The 21,454-nt window shown below is 41.4% G+C and overlaps 2 protein-coding genes across 2 annotated transcripts; one reads left to right on the top strand and one right to left on the bottom strand.

Moving 5' to 3' along the window:
* The first annotated feature begins 1,043 nt into the window (after window positions 1-1,043).
* Window positions 1,044-7,127, top strand: drg1 (developmentally regulated GTP binding protein 1). Its single transcript, XM_071530730.1, has 9 exons — window positions 1,044-1,208; window positions 2,982-3,105; window positions 3,263-3,438; window positions 3,541-3,610; window positions 3,726-3,895; window positions 4,703-4,833; window positions 6,103-6,270; window positions 6,450-6,572; window positions 6,777-7,127. Exons 1-9 carry the CDS (start codon window positions 1,170-1,172, stop codon window positions 6,874-6,876), a joined length of 1,101 nt encoding a protein of 366 aa, XP_071386831.1. The 5' UTR covers window positions 1,044-1,169; the 3' UTR covers window positions 6,877-7,127.
* A 6,396-nt stretch (window positions 7,128-13,523) lies between these two features.
* stard7 (StAR related lipid transfer domain containing 7) lies at window positions 13,524-20,824 on the bottom strand. Its single transcript, XM_071530724.1, has 8 exons — window positions 19,952-20,824; window positions 19,667-19,830; window positions 19,440-19,489; window positions 18,835-18,945; window positions 18,185-18,267; window positions 17,959-18,058; window positions 17,773-17,857; window positions 13,524-16,088 (listed from the first exon to the last, which is right to left on the bottom strand). The coding sequence occupies exons 1-8, from the start codon at window positions 20,404-20,406 to the stop codon at window positions 15,910-15,912; spliced, it is 1,227 nt and encodes a 408-aa protein (XP_071386825.1). The 5' UTR covers window positions 20,407-20,824; the 3' UTR covers window positions 13,524-15,909.
* Window positions 20,825-21,454: the final 630 nt, after the last annotated feature.

The raw sequence follows: 21,454 nt of genomic DNA, 5'->3' as shown, positions 1-21,454 counted from the left end.
CCAGCCAGTTAAATGCAGTGCTCATGTCAATCAAGTCCAATTTATTTATGAAGCAATTTCAACAAAACGGTTTTGTCTCAAAGTGTTCTCTGTGCAACAGAGGACATAAATATAGATAAAAACAAACAAATGTTACAAATGTTAATCTGTAAGGCCAGAGTTTTATGTTTGTGTGTGTGTGTGTGTGTGTGTGTGTGTATGTGTGTGTGTGTGTGTGTGTGTGCTCATGCTGCATGGTAATTCTACATTACCTAGCTGTTTATTTTTTTGTTGTGTTTTTTTGGTTGACTCTTGTGCCCAGGACTTGGACATACCAACTCCTGTAGTCAGACAATTTTTGTCTGCTGTTTTTTATTCTATGCTTGTTTTGTGTGTGCTTTTTTAATGCTCATTGTGCAAAGCAAATTCCCCTTGGGGCAATAAAGATTTCATCAATTGATTGATTTATTGATTGATTCATTCATATATTGTCAGAGTAGAGAATCACTTTTTCTATCCCCCACGCTTTCCCTAAAACAACTGTAGCCACAAGGCAAGTTAGGCTTCATCAATCCGTTAATAAGAGTTTAATAATAGCAGCATAGTCTTTCCATAATAGATTTTTAAGTGGTCATATCACAAGATAAAATCAAGTATCAAATCTGAGAATCTGTGAAAAACAAGTCAAAGTCAAGTTTCGAGTAATTCATCTATTTGCAAGTCTCAAGTAATAAAAATCATCTGTAGCTACCAGGTCATGTGAATCTAGTCTCCATCTCTGTCAAAATCAAAGGAATTTTTTGCTTCCCAGATGCAGCATGTGCATCCAAGGCTGATTTTGAATGTCTCTTTCGTCTCTTACACCAAACACTGTAGTAGCATGCATTGAATACAAGAGAGAGGCATTTCTATATGACTGGCTCTTAATGAAATAGCTCCATGGCATTTTAAACATGGCTGTCTGTGGGCGGGCAATGCTAAGCTTCCCTTTGAGTCAACACTCGGGGCAAAGCTCCCGCTCTCAAGCACCACGTCCTCCTCGCGAGATTTACCGCGAAGCACTGCTAGGCAGCACTTTGCGTTGGAGCTGTGTGCTTACTAAACAACATCGGATAACTTTACCAACTTCCATGTAAAATCTGTTAAACTTTCATCGGTGGCGTTGATCACATCTAGGAATCTCCGGCAACATGAGTTTACTCGCCAAAATAGCAGAGATCGAAAATGAGGTAAGGTGAAGGTTGACAGCAGGCTAACCCAATGAATCAGTCACGTTTTAGCTGTGAATGCTAGCAGGTATTAGCCTAGCTGCTACAGCCGGGCCTCGTACCCTACTTCATATTTCTGACCCGGCTACAGTTCCTTGTCAGTGTGCTACGTGTTACAAAGCATACCAAAATGAATCACATTGTACCGTCCTTATTCGGCTCACAAATTAACATAAATTATATAGCTTTATTATTTAAATGTCAGTATGTTGCCGACGTCTGCGTGTCAGTCCAGCTGTGCTAACTCCGATTTGTTGTTGATTGGTAACAGAACCGAGCCAGCAGCGACAGACCGACCGGCTACTTTCTTCAGTCATTTAGGCGTAGAGATTAACAGCTAGTAGGAAACGCTTTGGAAGTTAGTCTATAGGCATTAGCTGGTGAAAGAGTTGAGCAGAGATGGGACCAGGGTAGGAAGCATGCGATGGACCTTGAAGGGTCGGTGGTAACTTATGAGCTGGGCTGTGAAAGTAGGCTCAGTAGGACTCACAGGACCACAGCGGTGAGGTAGAGGCTGGGCAAAAGATCACAGTTAACAGTCTGCAGTGGAGGCATTCATACCGCTGTGACATTACATCACACCTGTGGTTACCAGTCCTGGTCTTAAGGACCCAGAGTGCTGCTGGTTTTCTATCTCAGTGGTTCTCAACATGGGGTCCGGGGACCACCAGGGGGTCCTTGACAGAGCTCCAGGGGGGTCCCCAGCAATTGTTGGGTGAATTGTTAAACTTCAGAATTATTTAATTTACAAGAAGTTAACACAATTAGAGAATATAGAAGAATGACTGTTTTTGATTATTGTTTCGCTGGTATCTCTCTACCTACAATATAGATAGTCATGGAATTCTGGACAAGATCATATCTGACAATAAAAATATTCTCCGATTTGGGTTTGAGAGACAAAATCTCATCAAATGGGGGTCTGTGGCTCTAATGTGGACTAAATTAGGGGTCCTTGATATGAAAAAGATTGAGAATCACTGTTCTATCTTACCAGCTAGGTAGCCTAATTACAGTCACTCTGTATACCTAGGTGTTAAAGTTACCAGTCCATGGTTAGATGGCAGGACTGTAAACCAGGCCTGGGTCCTGAGGCCCGGGACGGAGAACTTCTGCATTACACCACACTGTGGATTTGACTCCTCTGTGGCATGTCAGCCTCCTCTCTCCCATCTGTCCTGTTATTCTCCACTGTATATTGTCCAAATAACCTGAGGGGCCATTAAATGTATCTCAAATAATTAGCCCATTTCCATCAACATTAGTGGTAGCATGTCAGGTCTCTTGTGAAAATAAATTTGAGTTATGCTAGCATACCATTTATCAGAGAAGCAAAGTTTTAAATTATGAGTTTAAAGGATGATAGTTACACAGAACAGAGGAGGACGACACATCTTGGGATAACATCAGCATTATTATGATACATTTGCATAGCAGTGAAAATCACCGTTGCCAAATTTGACTAAACCAGTGCTGGGAAATACTGGGAAAATTATACATTTTAACTAAGTCACTCTTAACTTCTAGTTGTGCTATCTTAACCTCTACAGGACTACAAACAATGATAATCGTCTTCTCAGTGCTGCCCACTGGGTTATTTTTCCCAAAAAATTACTCACACACCGTAAAGGACATATCGATAAGCCTTTTTCATTTCCGGTTAGGTCTATTACAAAGCAGCAGACAGAGAATGACTGTAGGGTCTCGTATTGATGATGTCACTGCCGGTTGCAGATGGCCAGGACGCAGAAGAACAAGGCCACCGCTCATCACTTGGGTCTGCTCAAAGCACGCCTCGCCAAGCTGAGGAGAGAACTCATCACACCGAAAGGAGGCAGCGGCGGTGGAACGGGAGAAGGTCAGACCATGATTTTTAAATACTGCAAACTCAATCCACATACCACTCTTACTAATGCATAGGTTTTATTCCTGTTAAACTATTGCTGTCCTGTGTAGCGTCACAGCGGTTATTTGGTTTGATTTTGAGTTCCTGATGCCTTCTCTCTGTTGTTCAGGTTTTGATGTAGCGAAAACAGGGGACGCCCGTATTGGGTTTGTCGGGTTTCCCTCGGTGGGCAAGTCGACCCTGCTGAGTAACCTCGCAGGTGTGTACTCTGAGGTCGCTGCCTACGAGTTCACCACTCTGACGACAGTACCCGGAGTGATTCGATACAAAGGTGCCAAAATTCAGGTACAAGAATTTCTACTTGCACATTAATTCTTGCTATGAAGTCATATCAGTCTATCGAGGATTTTTAGTGGATTTTACTTATTTATCCTTCTTCTTTCTAAGCTGCTGGATCTCCCAGGAATCATTGAGGGGGCCAAGGATGGCAAGGGCAGAGGCAGGCAGGTCATCGCAGGTAAGGACCATCAGTGAAGACAGAAAAATGTTCTCATTTGCAGAATATGCACTTCAGACAGAGGTGACGTGTGTCCTGACCAATGGCTGACTTCTCTCTCTCCTTTCTGTTTTAGTGGCTCGAACCTGCAACTTAATCCTGATTGTGCTCGATGTCTTGAAGCCTCTTGGTCATAAGAAGCTAATAGAACATGAGCTGGAGGGCTTCGGCATCCGACTTAACAAGCAGCCGCCCAACATCGGCTTCAAGAAGAAGGACAAAGGAGGCATCAACTTCACAGCCACAGTACGTCTGCCGCAGCATCGCAGCATTTCAGACACATTCACAGATGGAAACTTCTCACTTTTGGTGTTTTTATCCCTAAATGGGTCACTCACATGAATTGTGAAAAAAAAATTTTGGGGGGGGGACTGGGAGAGAGGGGGGTGACATGCGACAGACCCATCGTCTCTATCCATCATCAGTCCAGAGGCAGGTTGGCTGATTAACCCTTCATAGTGAATTAATTTGATCACCAGGATCCTAGTTGGCCCAGATATTTTTAGTGGATTATGCATTTTCAGAGATTTTTTATTCATGTTGTAACAGTTAATTTATTGAAGGGTATTTTTCAGCCATCCCATCAATTTACACAAAGGTCTTTGATTAACACCGGATTTAAAGGGATCGTTTACATTGATTTGCAGAATAAAAATGTTTTCAAAAGACAGGCAGTTTTACCATTACAGGATGTCCTGTTACACACACTCCCCCTGGTCACCTATAGACTGTGAACTGTCCTTTCTGATGCTGCCCTCTGGTGGACATTAGTGAGAACACACTTTACCAGATCACTCCATGTCCATTCATCTTCCCTCTTGTGAATCTCTTAGCATTTCATTTCTCTTTAATCATAAGAACTGTGAATCTTATTCTACTGATTGATTTTTTATTATACTGTAAGAATAATGTAATTTAAACAACATGTAAAAGTGATGCATTCATACATATTTTTTTAATATGTATTCAACTTTTTAAACATTAGTATTTTTTCCACCCACTCCCTGTCTTGTGTTGATTGACATCCCACCTGTCCTTCCTCTGTCTCTTCAGTGTGCGCAGAGTGAGCTGGATGGTGACACGGTTAAGAGTATCCTGGCAGAGTACAAGATCCACAACGCTGACATCACTCTGCGCAGCGACTCCACTGCTGATGACCTCATTGACGTTGTGGAAGGAAACCGGTAAGCAGCCGAGGGGCCGGGATGGTCCTGCCTTAGCCGTTCCCAGTGGGTGTGGCTATTGGGAATCCAAAAAACCATTCCAGTTCCTTCTACTCATCCTGCCCTCTTTGTTACGCATAAGCCTGCGTGTGTGGGGCTCACGATTTTTAACGGCTATGTGTGCAAGTTACAAGGTGTCATTTCTTGCTTTCTGTGAATTCCTGAGGGTGCTGCCCATTTTAATGCCAAAAGAATTCAACATTGTCCGTATATAAAAACCTGAGGGATCCCAATTTATCCCATTTCATTTCATGTACAATTTAACCAAATGCTGAGAAATCCAGGACATGGTCAAAATAACAGGGGATGGGACATATAATAGGGATACACTTTAATAAATAAATAAATATAAATATAGTTTAAAATGCAAGAGAAATAAACTCAATTCAATGTGTGTGTTTACTTAACTTAAACTCAGCTTCACCCATAGCTTAACAAAGGCTACCAATAAATGCAGTAAAAAAGCAGTGCAAAAGTTATGGTTTGCAGTGGCATGAAAGAAATATTTTTTTTGTATTACTTGCTAACATGGCTAACTGCCAACATTGTAGACTATTCTGATATTATAGTGTTAACATTAGCTAAGGTTGTAACAGTGTTCTTATACTCACACCATGTGATGCTCCCAAAATAATACACTCCTCATTGCTCATAATGCTGCTTTTGGCCAGCAAATCCTGTTATTGTACGCTGTGTTTAACATTGCTTTGATCTCAATGTAGACAAACACATGAATAGTCAAATTAAGGATCTTGTCAGGGTTCCCAGTCAAGGCGGGGGTGTTTTATTATTTAATTTTTTTTGTTACGGTTAGCTTACCTTGACGATAAAGCACTGTGGGAAACCCTGTACCATATGTACTAAATCATTTCACCAAAAGCTGGTCATTGCTGTAGAAATAAACAGTACTAGGGAAATATTTTACATGTAGTCGCACAAAGCATGGAAAATTGTTGTTTGGTTTTGGATCATATTTGAGGTACCAGTATGAAAAATGTGCCTGTTGTTGTAAAGCTTTTATTTTGACTATACTATAAGTGTTGAAATGCAGATCTACTCACATCCAAGAGACATTATTTACACTTGGAATGCACAAAAGTGTGACATTACCTCAGGAAAATAATAATCTTTATTTATATAAAGAAAAAGAAAAAGTGCTGTACCTTGCTGGTTGCTGCTTACCGGGTAATTTCACACACGGCACCCTCTTACAATCTTTTGTCTCAACAGAGTCTACATCCCGTGCATTTATGTGCTCAACAAAATTGACCAGATCTCCATCGAGGAGCTTGACATCATCTACAAGGTGCCCCACTGCGTCCCCATCTCGGCCCACCACCGCTGGAACTTCGACGACCTGCTGGAGAAGATCTGGGACTACCTGAAGCTTGTCCGCATGTAAGAACGGTTCAGCCAGTAACCACAGGGGGGAGCCACAGGGGGTGAAAGATAGATCCACACAGGAATCTTAACCATATATAATACCATATAATATTTTGATCACTTCTTGTTTGTTGAGACTCAGTTGATTGACTCGGCATGGAAAATCTGAGTGAGATGATTGTGTTAATTTACAGCTACACCAAACCCAAAGGCCAGCTTCCCGATTACACATCTCCTGTCGTACTGCCTGACGAACGAACTGCTGTGGAGGATTTCTGCTTAAAGATCCACAAAAACCTCATCAAAGAATTCAAATAGTGAGTACCATAGCCTTGACTTGTTTTCACTTTTTGAAAAGGAATTTTGTCTCTTTAGACACAAGTGTATCGTTTGTTTTTTTCATTATGTCCTGATTTCATCCCTGCAGTTGACATTAAGTTTCTCTCAGTTATGTTTAATAAGACAGTTGTTACCATTGTTTTTTGATGATTCCAAGTTTCTAACTCTCCCTCTTCTTTCAGCGCGCTAGTGTGGGGTGCATCGGTGAAACACAACCCTCAGAAGGTGGGCAAAGACCACGTCATGGAGGATGAAGATGTTATCCAGCTGGTGAAAAAATAAAAGGAGTCTTAATTCCCTGCATGACCTGTTTATCACAAGGTGTTGCTCTATAGTTACTAAGTCATCAACCAAATCCATGAGAGAATCTGTGTCTTGTGGTTCCCAGTTTTTTGGAAGTTGGAGAAACAAAACATGAATGTCAGTGTTACAGTTAAAAGCCCCTTACAGTACTTAACACCATAAATGGTTCGCATTGAATATCAGTTGAGCCTTGAATTAAAATTTTAAAAAGCTGTACAATAAAAAGCTGAAAAAACAATCTTGCTGTCTATTTCATTCTTGTGCAACAGTTAGCTTTTCATTTGACTATTTTATTCAGCGAAACAAAATACATGTTTCACCCATCCACATGATGATATTGTCTTGTGTATTTAATGCTGATCATCTTTTTTTTTTTTTTTTAATGAAGACGATTTAAGGTGCTACATGTGGTCTGCTACAAAAATGTTACATCACTGCACCACATGCTCCATCACACTTCCATGGATGCGTGTCCTGCCCGTTCTCTCAGAAACAGTCCAACACTAGTAGTAGTGTAGTAGTGATTCCACGACCGTCTCAGTCTGGCTCAGAGAAAAGGTTTCATCTGAAAGCCCTGTCCACCTTGGTGATTTATGTGACATTGATGATGGAGGCAGTTACTCAGGCTGGTGGCCCACCCCCTCTCCCTGCGAGGGACGGCCACTCAGGTTAATCAGTTCATTCACTCAGACAGTCTGGGGACGTCGCACCCCAGCTGTTCACAACTACCAAGAATCCACACAGCACAATGAAGAGCATTTCATCAGATCCTGGAGCACTTCAGGATACGTGCATTATCTAAGGTCGATATGTGGTAACCTACCGCATGAGATGTAGCGGCCATTTTGTGTCTGAGCGCTTGATGCTGGCCAGTGATTATGCAGGACGGCGCCAGTGTGTACAGGAGTAAATATAGAGAATAGTATTATACAGTCAGCCTGGAAATCTGAAGAGTAAGAGACTGCACGCTCCGCCCAGGCCAACAGAAGAAATACAGCAAGGCCATATATGGTTTAGCTGAGTCTTTCAAAGGGTTCACAGCATCATGCTGCATTTACGGCATATTTAATATGCTGTGCAGATGTGGCACTGCCATTGTGTGGTTTTAACAGATTCATCTTACACTTACACTTCAAAAAATATACTTAAAATGCACCATTGGATAGGAAAAGGTAGACCTGTAAGTATACACTTACATCCTTAGGGCAATACAAAACATTATTTAAGATGTATCTCATATATATAAAAATATAACTACAATTTCAGCAATCCTCACAGTCAAGTCTAGCTGCTTTGAGTAAAAGGATGTGAAATTATCTGCTTTACTTGTGTAAAGGCAGAGAAAAATTAGCTCACTAAATTGGGCGATCACTAGTTTGCTAAATAGCTGCACACTGTGGTCATGGAGGACACCTGATTTGCAATTCCACAAAGCAACCATTTTTCCATTTATATATATGAGAATGCATTTAATTATTAAAAGTGCTGCAAAGTATTTTATTTCCTTAACACATTTTTCATTCTTTGTTTTATCTTTTCTATTTTGGTTGTGCTGTAAAGAATTGTATCTCATTCACTACAATGTGTTTTGCTCATCTAAATTTTACACATGGAAATTTAATAAAGATGTGGATTTCCGACAAGATTCTGTTTCAGGTTTATAGATACATAAATAAAGTGCCTATTTGCAAAAGAGACAACACACTTGCTCTCAACACTTACTTCAACAAACTGAAACGGTCCAATGAGGATGCTATCAAGAATGCATTTGATATTATAGACTACAGCTCATATTGAGGCAGAAAATGTCCACTTTGAGGAAAAGCTGCAGTGATTTCGAGCAGTGCATGCCTGTCCAGCAGCAGCAGCAGGATCAACACTCCTCGGACACCGCCTCTTCCCCACCCCCTTTTACCCTGTAAATTATAGCAGCACTTTAGCTAATGAAAGAGTTGAAGACCGGGCACTAATAAAAGCCATTAAGTGAATAAAGCACTTCCCCCTCTAACGAAATTAAAGAATCTGCCCGTTTGGAGAGGGAGGACTCTGTATTAATATTTATGAAATGCGGAACCAGGCCCCCCCAAACTCCCCAACCCACGGGCCAATCCCACCCTGCACAAGTCCTCCTTGCCAGTCCACCTATCCCAAGAGAAAACCACCCACCCCCTCCTAACTTGAAGGAGGGGCAGGAGATAGGGACTTGAAGGGTGTTGAAGACGCAGTCAGGACAGTCTGTCTCCAGGAGAGCGAGCCAGTAGACCCCAAGACACAGCTCAGAGCGCCCACTCTGCCTCTTCACTTTTCAGTCTGCTGCACTGTGCTGGGCTCCCAGCACCAACTTTGGGGCCGGCAGATGGAAAGGTGGGTTTCCTGGAAAGACCAGATGCATGGAAGTGACTTTCCAAAGACACCAGCTGGAGTGTGTCCGTAAGATACTGAGTAAGGTATGACTGAGTCTTATGTTTGTCGTGTTGGTATTTTCTTGGGAAGGTCTCTGTGACCCTTAGTGCCTGAGAAAATTTGGTTTGGTTTGAGTTATTTTTATTTCAGTTGGGCGCTTTTTGTGATAGAGGACAAAGAGCATCTAAGCATGCTTCATTTAAGCGATCTGCAGGAGGAAAAGTCAAGCCTTCAAACTGAGAATTGGTAAGATGTTGAGTTTTCTGTACGAGTTTGAAAGATCCTAACTCCAGGGATCCATGGCAACTGACAATTCTCAAAGAAAGAAAGAAAACAGAAAGAAGGTAAGACCGCACAATCATGTGTCCATGTGTAAAAACCATCATGCCATCCCATCAGCTATATCACATCCCATTGAAACATCCTCATTCTTCTGAAAAACAAAACCATCCTGTTTACCAAAACCCACCATTTTACCCAAATTTCCCATTATTGTACCATTAATCCCATTTCGTCATTACAAATTTAGGGTGACTGTTTGGTGTATGCCGCATTAATATACAATGTGGTGTCTGCATGTTTATCTAATTTCATCACACAAAGTGCTTCAGTGGCCAGAGCTCTAAGTTGATTATCACACCAAGCCTTCTCATTTTAGTAAGATGTCCCTTGGGATCTGAGAAAGAAAGGTAACGAGATTGTCAAACCCTTTGGAGAGACTCCCCTAACAGCTCTCTCAGCTTGATGGTATCATGACTCCTGACATTGTGTCCAGTGGCCGTTAACATGGTTAGGACTAAAATGTCGGGAGTGGTTGTGTCTTTACTTCTGAGGAGACGGGAAAATGTCTACAGACGGACAACAGAGATGCAGCTGTAACTGTCATCCTTCAATCCATTGGTGTCCTTGGCCACTAAGACTCTTTTTTGTTTTAGTCAATTAGAAGGAAAAGCTTGTTGGCTGTACTCTATGAGATGCTGAGGTTCTTAACTAGATCGCCATCGTATTACCCAAACTCTGTTTCCATTGATCACTTGAAAAACGCCCAATAGACTGATGGAGTACTAATTTGATTACCCAGCCCATCCTTCTGGCCTGCGGTAAATCATTCCATGAAAATTTTGAATATTTTAAAGTTTGCATCGTGGAATTGTCTCTACAAATTTTTCTCTTTCGTACGAACGTGACTCGTAGGATCGGGTGCGAAGGATGGGAGGGTGGGGTTTGACGCAGTTTGTGCGCAGGAAGGGTGTCGCCCTTTTTTCCGCAGTGAGTGTGACCTATGACTAATCCTTTTTTTTTTTTAATTTTGCAGATGTTCCTAACCCCACCGTATTACAAACACTTCCCCTTATCCAATAGTTGTGTAAAGCGGTGGTGTCTCTTTTTTGTCGATCACTCCATAAGCCGGGAACCCTTCCCTCACACCTTCGGACCTCCTGCACCGCCACTCTTGGGCTGCGGACGCCACAAAACTGTGGGATTGTCCTTAGACAGCTCAGCAGACTTGTTGGGGATCAAAGGCATCAGAAAACATTTTAACGGATAATGGTGTATTTCTTTCAGGATTTTCGACCCTCATGATTTTTGCGGTTTGACCATAGTTGATCATGTCTGACCACAACTACGAAAGAAGATATCGTCTCTTTTACAGCCTTACAGCAAGTCTCTTCTAAACCAAGCTGGATAAGCTTTCTGGTCCCTCAGTTGCCTCAGACTGAGCTGGATCCAGTGTGATCTGTGATGGGTTTCGCCGTTGCCCAGGACCCCATTGTGCTTGATCTAACCATGCAGTGCTTCTTCAGTCCATGGTTGTGCCAAGCACCTTGGAGGCTTGTGAGTGCTATCTGCCTTCTATTGTTATCAGCCCAATCTCAGCATTGTCCTCAAACGAACAAAAAAAATATATATTACCCTTTCCGAGTCACTTGCTTACTTATTTAGTCAAAGACCAAAGGTAAACGAAATAAAGCAGAACAATCAAACTTCTAACAATCTTGAGAAAATCATGATTGTTGGGCATGTAGGCGACAACTGTTGGGCTGAAGATCATAACTGACCAATAACCACAAGGTAACTTTAATTATTTTCTGAAGCTTTTTCATTTTCAGGCTATAATTTCATTATTGTCATTCAGATTGCTGTAGATGGGATTGTTGCAGAACTTCATTTTGTCTCATGATATAGTCTAAGATACAGGACCAAGACCATGATTCTGGGTCTTAATAAATTTTATGCAAACAGCCTGTGTAGATATTTAGCAAATGAATAAAGTCATTCATGTTGAACGGAGGGGACGAATGGACCAAAAGAAGAGTGGGAGACTGATGGGGCTTGAGGGGTTTATAAAATTTGCACAGATAAAGCAGTTTAGTAATTTTCTGCACGCCAGTTAGTTCTGATGTGGCAGCTTTGTGGATATGATCAATTACATTAAGTGCTCAGTGGCTTTTAACTGTGGCGTATAATTTCAGCTAGTAGAGGTCATATGTTAAAACAATGTGCACTCAATTAAGGCTGTGGACACTTCACAAATCTGTAAATCAAACAATGAGACATTGCGCAATGCCTAATATTTATAAGCTGATGTGTTTTAGACTGTGAGTTTATGTTTCAGATATGATGATAAAATGATATCACTCTTGGTTGCAGTGCATAACCACTTACTTTGAATCCAGTCTGTATGTCTTTATTTAAATCATGGAAATAAATTCTAAATTATAAACCGGGCTCCTCCTTTCTTTATGACTCTCATTTAATCAATTCAGTCTTTGCTGACAGCCCACGTAAGTTTACATGATGTATGCTGTAAAATATAACTGCAAGATTTTCAGAGTTGAATCACTATCAAAATGACCCAGCCAATGCACCAAGAGCTTTGTCTTTTTATGTTAACTTGTATCGAGTAAATGGTTTTTATCCTGAAGGAGAACGGACAACTCTCTTGGACTGGAAATCTTTATTCATGCATTTTATCATATATCCCACATATTCCTGGAAAAAACCCACCAGCTTTCCTTTGTCTGGGGAATTTAACCTTGCCAGCAGTGTGTGTGTGCTAGAGTTGAAATAATAGACTATGATTGGTCACTGGTGGTTCTACTCTTATTTTATCAAACTGCACTCTCCCCGTGGATAGTGACAATCTCAACTGTAGCTGTTATCTTAAACGCAGCTATTATTTACATACACATAAATGTGTGTATATAACAAAGCATGTGTCTTGTTTCAAGCTTCCTTTAAATAAGCATTCTCAAATGTCACTATGCCCTGAATACAAGCCCTAAAATATCTTTGATGGGTGATTCTCCACTGACAGGCATTTTAAGCAATATACTTGGGTGTGTTTCATGTTGCCTAAAACCAAACAGACCACAGCAACCAGTGACTATTTAACGCACAGATAACCTGGGCCACATTCCTCTCAGGCAACAGCTACCAGCACTGGGACCATCTGCAGGGAATAAAAGCCCAAATTCAATGAGGTTCCAGCTGGTAAAAAATGTGATCTCTTCAAAGAAACATACAAGCTGGGGATCCCAAAGTAATCACAACATGGTAAGGTTTGCAAAACAAAGTTGTCAATTAACTCTGTATAAATAAATAATTATTGGTATGTTATTGTAATAAAATCAAGAGTGTCAAAGTGTTAAGGCACAATGCCGTTACCAGTGAGAAATGACTTCTACCAACAATTCTGCTGGCAAGCCAGTTTAGTTGTTTACATGTGTGGTAGCCAGTAAGGCATTTTGTTTTGTTCTTTCTAAACTTTTTTGGGTTTCATTACACTATATTGTAATGTATGTATGTATGATTATGTATAATTGTTAATAAGGGAGACACTCCATAAGCCCCTCGGGGTTTCTTTGGTCTTCCTTGCACATGCTCTTTATGATGTTGGTATACATTATGGATATTTTGTTTGACTCACTCTTTTGTGCTAAATAAAAAAATAAAAAAAAAAAAAGGCAGAGAGTTTGTAAAGTGTCAAGCTGATTCCAGATCAGAGTGACAGTGCCTTCAGTGAACGGTGCAGTCTGTCACTGACCATGCGCCGAGCAGGGAGTAGGGCTTACGGATTATCCCTTTAGATTGGACTGTAGCTGCTGTCTGGTACTAGCACAATGCTTATCGCTGTGTTTTCTCTGACTACCATGATAAACATGCTCATAATAAAAAGCCACTGACTGAAGAGAAACACAAAACACTGTAAAATACACTTGAAAATCCGTTTATTTGAACCGATTAGTTGTTCCATTTCAATATTTCTGTAAATCACAGGGTTACGAGTGCACCAGCCCATAGACTTTTCCATTTTCTGTACACCATAATTATGCGGTTTCTAAAGTAATTAACATTTGGTAATCACAACAAATGTTATACTACTTGCAGAAAACAAAAACAAAAAATAACAGTATATGACGACTCTCTTTTGGACTACTGCAGGTGGCACACGGGTGTCTACGGGTGACAGCACACCAGAATGTTACATTCGCAAGCTGAACATTCTCAAACGTTGCATACTGTTCAATTACGTTATTATGCTCATTTTAATATCTCATGGCTCCGTTTGACCATACCAAGATAAAGATCAAACAATAGGCATTTCATTTCCTCCGTCACACTTTCAACATATCAAGCATGTCTTACATCTTACACTGCCAACAGTTTATTTTTATTTTTTTTAAACAAAAGGAGGAAACACTTTTTTCACTGAAGATAATAGGAATTCTACATATTTTAGACACTAGGGGGATATATTAACTAATACTTAATACATGTACATGTGGGATTTATTTCACAAAAGTGGACCCTTCTTTAGACTCAGAATTATATTGGCTTAGTTGAAAGAGTTATCATAGCCGATTCATTCTGATGTACACCTACAACAAATTTGATGTCAAATTTTAGTATAAGATGAGATGCTTCCTAAACACAAACGGATGTCGACATATTTGTGCCGGATTGTCAGGCTGTAAACAGTGTAGTTAATTAGTACCACAGCATGTGGTATTCTTTGTACATTCACAAAACCCCCTGCAAACTCAGTTAATTACAACAGCAACATGGATGATTAGGTCTAAGTAGTTTCAGTAGAACCTACACTTATAACAAACGTATTTTTTAAAACAAAACAAACAAAAATCCATTAGCATCACACTGATGCAGAAAGGAAATGTTACAAAGCTCGTCTTACTCGTGAGAACAAAGATTTGCACTACTCAAGTTAGGCTGCGGTTGTGTGAATGTACAGGATCTACAGTAACACACAGGAAATACAGACACCCATTACTCCAGTGCAGTCTGCTACAACAGGTGTTAACACCAGGGTATCTGACAATTTCCGAGTTGAAATGTTTCATCTACGTTTACAACTCAAATGAAATACAGAGGGGTTATGAGGTGGCACAAGTGTTATAAGTTTCTTTGATAAGGGCATCGGTTTATTAAAGAGTGTGTCTCTGGGGGGCGGGAGGGGTTGCATTACTGGTAAAATCAAAGTGAAGCGCATTAGTACCATTGTATCTGAGGATTATGTGGTTGTCATAAGACACTATGCCCCTAATGGTGAAGGACTGGTTATCTTCAGAAGGCTGTTTTGTCAACGGTGGCAGTTTGAAACAGTCACTCAGACACGGTGGGACGGACAGTGTGAAAGCTGGGCTGTGCTGGGAGCAAAACATTGTCATCCACACATGAAGAAACCATAGAAGCCCCAGAATATTCATCTCAAACTTTCCCATTGAATCAAAATGTTTTGTTTATTGTAGAGTCATTTAAATTTTTATTTTTTTTAATCCGTCCTGTTCTGTCTTAGGAGGAACGATCACTTATGCTGCAAGCAAATCAGGAAACCAGTTGCCGGAGAGTCCATGCAATGAAGAGACTTGTTGGCGTGTGTTCACCACGGACAACTCATCTCCGCATTTGTCAGTGAGGAAGACTTAGCCTACAGCTTAACTTTTGGATGACATTGTCCGTCAGAAGCCAATTGGTATCGTTGCTTGTACCGTCTATCACTGCACAACCGTTGCCACAACATCTAGCAATCATCCAGCTCAAATCAGACAACAGAGAGCAGTGCAGCGATGTGGTTGCTAGTGAACACAGCCAACCTTCAAAGTCAGGCATTGCTGGACATTGTCAAGACAAGAACAATGAACATGGAGATGAGAGAAACAGTGCTTTGGCAATAGCATCTCTACAATAAGGGTATTTTGGCTCAGTCTCACCAATTGTTGCAGTACATATAGTATTAGCAAAAGGAGGCAAAGGGAACACCTTTCCCCTCATGACGTTGGTTGGCTAAGCAGAAGTAGTGGCAACGCGGGCAGTCGGAATTCCCTGGCAACATTTCCTCCAAAGAGTGAAAATACTCTCACCAACATAGTCCGTTGTTCTCATGACATCTCATCTAGGACCAATATAGTTGTGTCTGTGGATGGACATACTGTATGTACATCTTCAACGTAGGTTGCAACTTCCATTTCATGTTCCCATTTACCGCAATGTATCCATAAACTTGGTGTTGGGGTTGGAGGGTTGAATCTGTGCTGAAGCGCAGGTGAAAACACACTAACATACCCCCTTCCAGTACGAACTCCCATCTCAAGCGTAGATCTGCCCGGGACCACTCGTGCGCGTGTTGTCCCCGGTGAGGCGCTCCTGGCTTGGCTGGCGGTTGGTGTCGCTGGGCTTGATGACACCTGCATAGTCATGGATCCCCACTTCCAGGTTCTTGGCCCTCAAGGCAGCAGAATGCAGCTTGTCCAGGAAATCAGGCATACCTGCCAGATGTGAAGGTGGAGAGGAACAATTGTCATGGGTAGAATATCAATCAATGGAAAACAGGAAATATAAATGTGGGGTAAGAAATAAGTGTATCAGTGATTCTTGAACTGGGACAAGACACATCCCACTGAGAAAAGTCCTATTGTTCTACAATTTAATAAAACATTAACAACACAGCAAAGAATTCTAAATAAAATAAACTATGTAATGCTACGCTATTGAAAGCAATCATAAACTGTGCAAACTTGTTACAACTAGTGTTGGGGAAAGTTACTTTTGAATGCGGTTTTATTTTTTTGGACCAATTAAAATTGAAAGAAAAACATTCAAAGAAAACGACTCATTCTAAAAACATTCTAAAAAGTAACTAATAAAGGATTACAAGAATAGATGCATGTTATTAATCACCACATAAAAATAAATAAATGTACTCAACACGTTACTCATCAAATCTTCTCACTTAATTTGTTAAAAAGAAGATGTGCACAAGCACTCTCACTCATATATTTCCCTTAAATTTCAAACAGCAGCTCCTACAATTCTAATGTCTTCAATAGAAATGAATATTTTGCCGAGAAGTAGATTTTTTTGCCTGATGATCATTTGCCCAAATTCACAATTTCAATTGTATAAATTAAGAAAATATACTGCCCCATTGAAGGCCCTGAAATGGGGGTGTATACTGAGCTAAATATATCACACACACACCAAGGACACAAGAAAGGACTTGTAACCCCTGCTATGTTCGTGTTGTTGTTGTCATGCTTAAGGGAGCTAAAACAAGACGAAAATTAATTATAATCTCTACTTTGCTTCAACAACTGGATGTTCCTCTTCATATCATCATGGTCAACTACACCGATATGTGGAAACTTTTACGCAAAGTGAACTTATTCCTATTGTGTCTGTGAGTTTCCACAAGAATATTCATGTTAATTTCATTACGGATGAAGGGCAACTGAATGAACAGGGAACTGAATTCCTTGACAAGACACTGAGAGAACAAGAGGTTAAACGTAAAGCTGCCAAATAATATTAGTTGTGAATAGAGATGGGCATTACAAACTGAATAGCAACAAGAATTTGGAGTCAAATTGAATAGTTGAAATTTAACACTTTTTAAGTCACACTAATATATGCTCCCCAAATGAGGTCCATCTGAATTACACCACAGCTAAGAGTTGAAGAAAATCTCAACAAAAATAACACCAACAGGCCTGATCAGATTTAAAGGAAACAGAAAAGTGTTTTTGACTCATCCTGGAAATCATGAGGCACATGAATAGAATGAATGACTAAAATGAAACAGCCTAACAAAGTACTGGACTACAATGACAGCGGGTCATGTTGAATCAGCAGCTACTGCAGGCTAAAAACTATCTCCATTCTATTGAAGGTGAGTCAATAAAACTGTTTTGCAAATTCAGTGGCTGGCAGTTTAGTTATCTGACTGTATTTGACAGTGACATCAGCCCTGTATTAATCCTGACTGTGGTGCCCTTCGGTTTAGTCAACCGGTAGGTGTCCGGTACATTAATAAACAATGTGCAGATGACAGGTCTTCATAAGGGCAACTGTTCTTATTATGGCATGATTTGTATTTCAACTGACCACAACCCATCTGTGTACAAAAGGTAGGCTAATCCGCTAAGATCAGTTTTGACAATGAAGAGAACTCACCACTGGACACCATCCAGCTCACACAGTAACGGGGAAAGGCAGTCTGGGGGTCGTCACTGTAGGTCAGCAGGTAATCAAATCCATTCTGTCAAGAAAAAAAAAAAAACAGTGAGGTCCAACCTGCTGCCTACAAAACACAGAAACCTGGAAGGAAGACAAACATGAGTTCACACATTCACCACCAACCTCATCAAAGGACTTGTGAGGGCGGATGACCATCTTTGACTGGTACGAATGAACTCTCACAAAGTCCTGAGTCTCTGGGACTCGAGGATGCTGTACGGCCCTATACAACAAAATGACAAATATAAACAAGGGGGTGAAAGATAGGAAAATAGTAGGTAGTCATTTATAAATGTATCAAAAACACACAACCATATTTGACTTCAAAAATACGATTCAAATCTCCCACCTGGATACCAAGATCATCATGTTGTTCTCCATGTCAACATCGTAGCGGCGAACATACACATAGTCCCTCGAGTACATGGGATACTGTGAGGGGACATGTCCAAAAAATTAAATCACGAATGGCAGTCTCAAATACAAACTAGAGTCATGATGGCTAGGGCTGGTTGAAGTAAATATCACAATGATCATAAGGACTTTTTTTTGTTATCGATCACAGCAAATAATCAAATTACCGCTCATCCCATTGAACCGAATGGTAATGGTAGGTTTAATGTAAAAAAAAAACAAAAAAAAAAAAACTGAAATTTTCAAATAATATCCCTTAAAATGTTTCATACCTCGTTTCGTCAGAGTTTAAATAAAATTTGCTTATTATCATCAATTTAGACAGCAGAATTATGTGTCACAATATCCAAAAATCACTGTGTCATGATGATATGATTCCACTGAAAGACGATTAACGATAATATTAAATTCGCCCAGCCCTAGTGGTGGCTAAGGTTGCTCTTGGCCAAAGAGCAAGACAAGGTCATTCATATTTTGCTTACACAACAACAGAGGGCAATGGTGCCCCTATGAACACACATGACTTGGAATTAAAAAAACAAACACCCTCCTCCCTCTGAGCAGAGTGCGATAACAGAAACTCACAGGGAAGTGTGTGGCCCAGTGCACGACCTCGGAGCCCGTGTTGGCATCTCTGTCCACCACCTCCAGCTTGATAACCAGAGAATCCCACTTCTTCCTGTACTCTGTATCCAACTGGGGGAAAGGGGGAAGCATGAGTGGAGGACAAGATGCTTAATATAGCACACATGAGCACACACGCAGGGTGCTACATGCGACAGTTACTTTGGAGTTACATGCAGCGCAAACATTCAGGGTTGAGCAAGAGGGGTTGGGTAATGGACGTGCAAAAAAAGCTGCCATAAATATAAGCTAAACACAACCTATACAAATACAAACATGTGAAAGTAGCATGAGTATAAATAGTAAATATACACTAAATTAGTGGTATTGTGTGTCTTGTGCTTTGTTTTGCTTCCTTGTGTTACCTAATTCTTGTTTTGTGATTGATTGCTAGTTAGTCCTTTGAGACATGCTTGTGATGAAGTGCTATATAAATAAATAAACTCAAAGTTGACAGAGATTATTGGCTGGATGCACTTGCATAATATTACTTCAGTTCTAGAGGGATTTCATAGATTCAAGATTATGCCTAATAATATATAAAAGGAGACTTGGCAGCTCTGTACCTGAACATTGAAGAACTGTCTTGGGGTGACATCATTGTAGGAGCCCAACACTGCAGGCAAAATAAACAAGCAAGTGATGACACTCTGACATTTAGATGACAATCATACCAATATCATCAGATAGGGAGGAGTGGCAAAACCCTGAGAGCACAGGAGGAACTCAGAGAACATTAGCAATGTGCTTATGAAATATCTGGCTCCACATGTGAGACTGTGTGTTGGCTGACCTCTGTATTCATACAGGTGGCTGTCAGGGACAGGCCGCTTCCACACTCTGAAGTCCTTCTTCTCCATTACCATCTCCCAGCCAGGCTCCACCTGTCCTGCTACTGTCCCTGACGACGAGCTCAGCCGTCTGACAGCGTCCAGTGCCTGCATCTCAAGTCCACTCCTTGGCAGGGATGCAAACATCATCACAGCCTGTTAGTGTACTGGACTGTTGACATTACAGATCACAGATCACAGTCTCAGTCCCTGTGTGCGTGTTTAAGGAGATTACCATCAGAACATACCTGCGAATTTCTTCATCTTGGATCTTCTCATTCTCCCACATGAAGACACCAGCTAGGGCCGCGACAAGTTTCCCCGTCGGAGCGTGCTTGCTCTGCAGTCTGCGCCATATGCTCCCGACCAGGGTCCACCTGGTCCGCTCCGAGTACAGGTTGGAGTAAAGCTCGCCGATCTGATACGCACGCCGCAGCCTCTGACCGGTCACAAAGCTACAGTGGTTGGCAAATATGGAGAGCAAGCCTTGCTTCTTCTTGCCAGAGCTCGCGGCCTCGCACGCGCCCACACCTGCTCTCTGTAGCCAGGACAACAACAGGCCCATGCCCCTGCCCAGCCAGGCCACCCTCTCGGGTTTCCCACTGCCCTCCCCGACACCCCGTCGGAACGAGCTGCTGCTTTGAAGCCTCGCTGCATTCACACCGATCTCGCAAATCGGACGCCTGGGCACAGACTGAAACATGTCGGCTGCGACTGTGAAACACGTTCCGAGAGATAACTGCCAACGACGGCCAAGTGCAGCAGCTAACTACCTAATACTCTACAGAGAGGACGGCTGCCACTGACATGCATAACCTCTAAACTGATGATAAAACGGGTACCGTCCTTAGCTAGCAAACGTCATGACTCCTCTAGCTTCAACGAGCTGTCTAAGAGCACGCGACGTCTAGCATTGTGGTTAGCTAACGGTATCTAAGTTAACTGGCTACCACTGCGCCGTGGACAATATACCCAGACAATGCTGCTGCACTTATGAAATGTGTAACATATAATCCTAAATCTTAACTCAAATAACTGCGTCGGTATTGCTTTGTCGATCCACAACTCCAACACAATGATCTACCTGTGTATCTTTCCTCCAGGCAGCCTCACGTTTTTCAAACTCTCGCAGCGCATTTGACCTCCTCTTCCTACACTCTCACACACCCACTCGACAGGCCCGCCTCCTTTTACAAAGCGAACGTTCATTGGACAGGTGGCATTCAACGGCGATTCTCATTGGTACTAATGGCAGCCTGTCTTAGCATAAGCTGCTGCTACAGTAGCAAGTTTGTCTGTACAGTTTACGCCAATATCGACGCCCCCTTTTCAGTTTCAGCTCTGCACTGGGATCAGCTTTTCCTTTTCCAGCCTACGCCATTAGCCGTATTAGGGAAATTACAAACCTGGTCCAGGATCAGTGTCAACCGTACTAGGAGGGAAAGTCATAATGTCGCCCTCCGGTGGTGCCTTTCAAAGCTCAATGAGTAAAGCAGTGACTTTTTCCACAGATATTTGACAAAAAAAATCTGTTACAACTCACTGAATGAAACAAGGCAGGGATTACATTTTCATGATGAAACAATCTGATTTATTGATCGTTTTTGTTACACTTTTTTCTTTCAATGACCTTTACTGCGGATTGTAGTTTTAATCAGTATCAGTATCACCCGTATCAGCCCCAGACTGTTCTGGCAAAGTTCATGCGGTAAATAATTCATACGCAATTATTTGGCATTTGTCATATTGCT

This window comes from Centroberyx affinis, unplaced genomic scaffold (assembly GCF_046629955.1).
Source record: "Centroberyx affinis isolate AG114_WGS23_722 - 3 ecotype Tasmania unplaced genomic scaffold, CSIRO-AGI_Caff_v1 ptg001966l_1, whole genome shotgun sequence".
In the NCBI taxonomy this organism is placed as follows: Eukaryota; Metazoa; Chordata; class Actinopteri; order Beryciformes; family Berycidae; genus Centroberyx; species Centroberyx affinis.
The sequence above is the reverse complement of the archived record's forward strand: the minus strand, read 5'-3'. Positions and strand labels throughout refer to the sequence as shown.

What these genes read in the sequence shown, in the direction of transcription:
- drg1 (XM_071530730.1), top strand. Translation starts at nt 1,170, where the DNA reads ATGAGTTTACTCGCCAAAATAGCAGAGATCGAAAATGAG. An exon ending in TAGCAGAGATCGAAAATGAG is followed by an intron (nt 1,209 to 2,981) that starts GTAAGGTGAAGG and finishes TGCCGGTTGCAG; the next exon opens with ATGGCCAGGACGCAGAAGAA. An exon ending in CGGCGGTGGAACGGGAGAAG is followed by an intron (nt 3,106 to 3,262) that starts GTCAGACCATGA and finishes TCTGTTGTTCAG; the next exon opens with GTTTTGATGTAGCGAAAACA.
- stard7 (XM_071530724.1), bottom strand. Translation starts at nt 20,406, where the DNA reads ATGTTTCAGTCTGTGCCCAGGCGTCCGATTTGCGAGATCGGTGTGAAT. An exon ending in ATGATGATCTTGGTATCCAG is followed by an intron (nt 18,059 to 18,184) that starts GTGGGAGATTTG and finishes TTTGTTGTATAG; the next exon opens with GGCCGTACAGCATCCTCGAG. An exon ending in GAGCTGGATGGTGTCCAGTG is followed by an intron (nt 16,089 to 17,772) that starts GTGAGTTCTCTT and finishes CACATCTGGCAG; the next exon opens with GTATGCCTGATTTCCTGGAC.